Source organism: Dipodomys ordii, unplaced genomic scaffold (genome assembly GCF_000151885.1).
Source record: "Dipodomys ordii isolate 6190 unplaced genomic scaffold, Dord_2.0 Scaffold1000004100, whole genome shotgun sequence".
Lineage (NCBI taxonomy): Eukaryota > Metazoa > Chordata > Mammalia > Rodentia > Heteromyidae > Dipodomys > Dipodomys ordii.
In genome coordinates, this window is record NW_012287717.1 from 1 (window position 1) to 2,244 (window position 2,244).

Consider the following 2,244-nt stretch of genomic DNA (forward strand, 5'->3'; position numbering starts at 1 on the left):
GGGGCGTGTCCGGTACCTCCCGACCCCGCCCACTCACACAGACCACGCCCACCCGCGACAGGCCCCGCCCCCGGCACTCCGCCGGCGGCGCCTTTGATGTTCCGCCCCGCCAGCTCCCGGAGCGGCCGAGCCCGGCGCCCTCGCCCCGCGCCCACCGGCCGCCCAGGCGGAGCCAGCCCGCGCTCCGCCCGCCGCGCTCCGGGCTCGGAGGTCCACACTCCGGGCTCGCCGGCTCCCCGCACGCCCCCACGTCCCGCGCGTCCCGGCGGGCGGAGCGCACCATGCCGCAGCTGGACGCCGGCGGAGGCGGCGCGGGTGGCGGCGGCGGTGGCGGCGACGACCTCGGCGCGCCCGACGAGCTGCTGGCCTTCCAGGATGAGGGCGAGGAGCCGGACGACAAGAGCCGGGACAGCGCCGCGGGCCCCGAGCGGGACCTGGCCGAGCTCAAGTCGTCGCTCGTGAATGAGTCCGAGGGCGCGGGGGGCGCGGGCGCCGACGCCGGGGCCCGCGGCGAGGCGGAGGCCGGCGCCGAGGTGAGCGCGCCGCCGTGCGCGGGGTCCCCGCGCCCCCGCCCGGCCCCCGCCCCTCACCGCCCCGATGCCCTCTCCCCACAGGCGCTCGGGCGGGAACACACTTCGCAGAGACTTTTCCCGGACAAACTTGGGGAGTCTCTGGAGGACGGTGAGTTCGTTCTGCGCGGCCCGGTCCGGGGGGTGCCTCCCTCCCTCCCCATCCCTCCCTCCCCCCTCCCCCTCCCCCAGCAGCTGCAGCTCCCTGAGGCGGACGAACCCCGGGGGTGGGGGCGGGGGCGGGTTTCCCGGGCTCGGTGGGGCCCCAGTCACTTCCGGTGCCCTGACCTTTATAGGAGTAAACAGACCCCCGCCATCTCCGCCTCTCCCCTGCAGCCCAGGTGACTGACTGATTCCCCCCCCCCCCGATCGCCTCGGGGAGCCCGCGTTGTTCCTTCCCCCCCCCCCAGCCCTGCTCCCCAGCGGGAGGGCTGAGGTGGGGAGGCCTGGACACGCGCGGGGGTTCTTCTCCCAACCACTTGGCACCTGGCAACACCCTCCGCCGGTTCCCCAGCCAGGCACGGACTTGAAGGGGATCCCTTGGCAATCCTCATTTGGATGATGATTTTTCTTTCAAGAGCAGACCACAGCCTGCAGCTCAGCAGCTGCCCCGGCTGGTGTCTGACCCAGCTGTGGTTTTTCCAGGCCTGAAGGCCCCTGAGTGCTCCAGCGGCATGTACAAAGAGACGGTCTACTCCGCCTTCAATCTGCTCATGCACTACCCACCGCACTCGGGAGCCGGGCAGCCCCCCCAGCCGCAGCCCCCGCTGGTAAGTGACCATCCCCCCCCCCCCAGCAGCCTGCCAGCCTGTGCCCTGCTACAGGCCGAAACTTGGGCAAGAAAGTGACTTCTGCCTAAGAGGATGACAATTCCGTGCTGTTCCCCTCACCCCTCATCTAAAAACCCAAAGAACGCTGTTACTGCGGGAAGGAGGGGCTCTGCCTGGGGTCATCACCTCTTGCCCACTGGCTGTTGGCTTTTGTCTTCCCAGCTTGCTCACAAGCAGGTTTGGGGGCCCTGGGTTCTGGGGTGGATCTTCTCAAGAAAACAGTGGACCCACTCCCTCCTGAGAGGAAGGTTGTGTGCAGAGTTAGCTTTCTCAGCCTCGGTCTTGGAGGAAGAGGCAGGAGAGTTTGCTCCTCTGTTTGGTTCCTAGTTGTGTAGGAGTAGAGAGTTCCCCTCACCTGTGTCATGACTGGCTTGAGTGTGTCCTTCTGGCAGAAGGCCCCAGTACCAAGTGGGTTCTGAGCAGGCTGGCTTGCGCTCATAGGCATCAGGAATGGGTCAGTCAGTGGTGTCTATTGGCAAGGACTGTCTCATTGAACAGGAGTTGATTAATTTTTTTTTTTTTTTGTCGGTCGGTCGTGGGGCTTGAACTCTGGGCCTGGGCGCTGCCCCTCAGCTCTTCAGTTCAAGATGACCTCACTACCACTTGAGCCACAACACCACTTCCAGTTTTCTGGTGGTTAATTGGAGATCAGAGTCTCATGGTCTTTTCTTCCCCAGGTTGGCTTTGAATCACAATCCTCAGATCTCAGCCTCCTGAGTAGCTAGGATTACAGGCGTGAGCCACCAGCGCCCGGCTAGTTGAATCTTTTTAACTACCCAGAACTTTGGGATCTTTGCACCATCACCACAAGTCAGGCCTCGGTGCTCTCGGGTGTAGATAAACCG

At 65.5% G+C, this 2,244-nt stretch overlaps 1 protein-coding gene across 1 annotated transcript; it reads left to right on the forward strand.

Moving 5' to 3' along the window:
* Positions 1 to 281: 281 nt before the first annotated feature.
* On the forward strand, positions 282 to 1,339 carry LOC106002884 (transcription factor 7-like; the record flags this gene model as incomplete). The annotated part of the gene is made up of 3 exons (XM_013037637.1): positions 282 to 533; positions 615 to 681; positions 1,215 to 1,339. Coding segments are annotated over exons 1-3 (444 nt in total), but the record flags the coding sequence as incomplete, so codon positions are not given.
* Between the last annotated feature and the right edge of the window lie 905 nt (positions 1,340 to 2,244).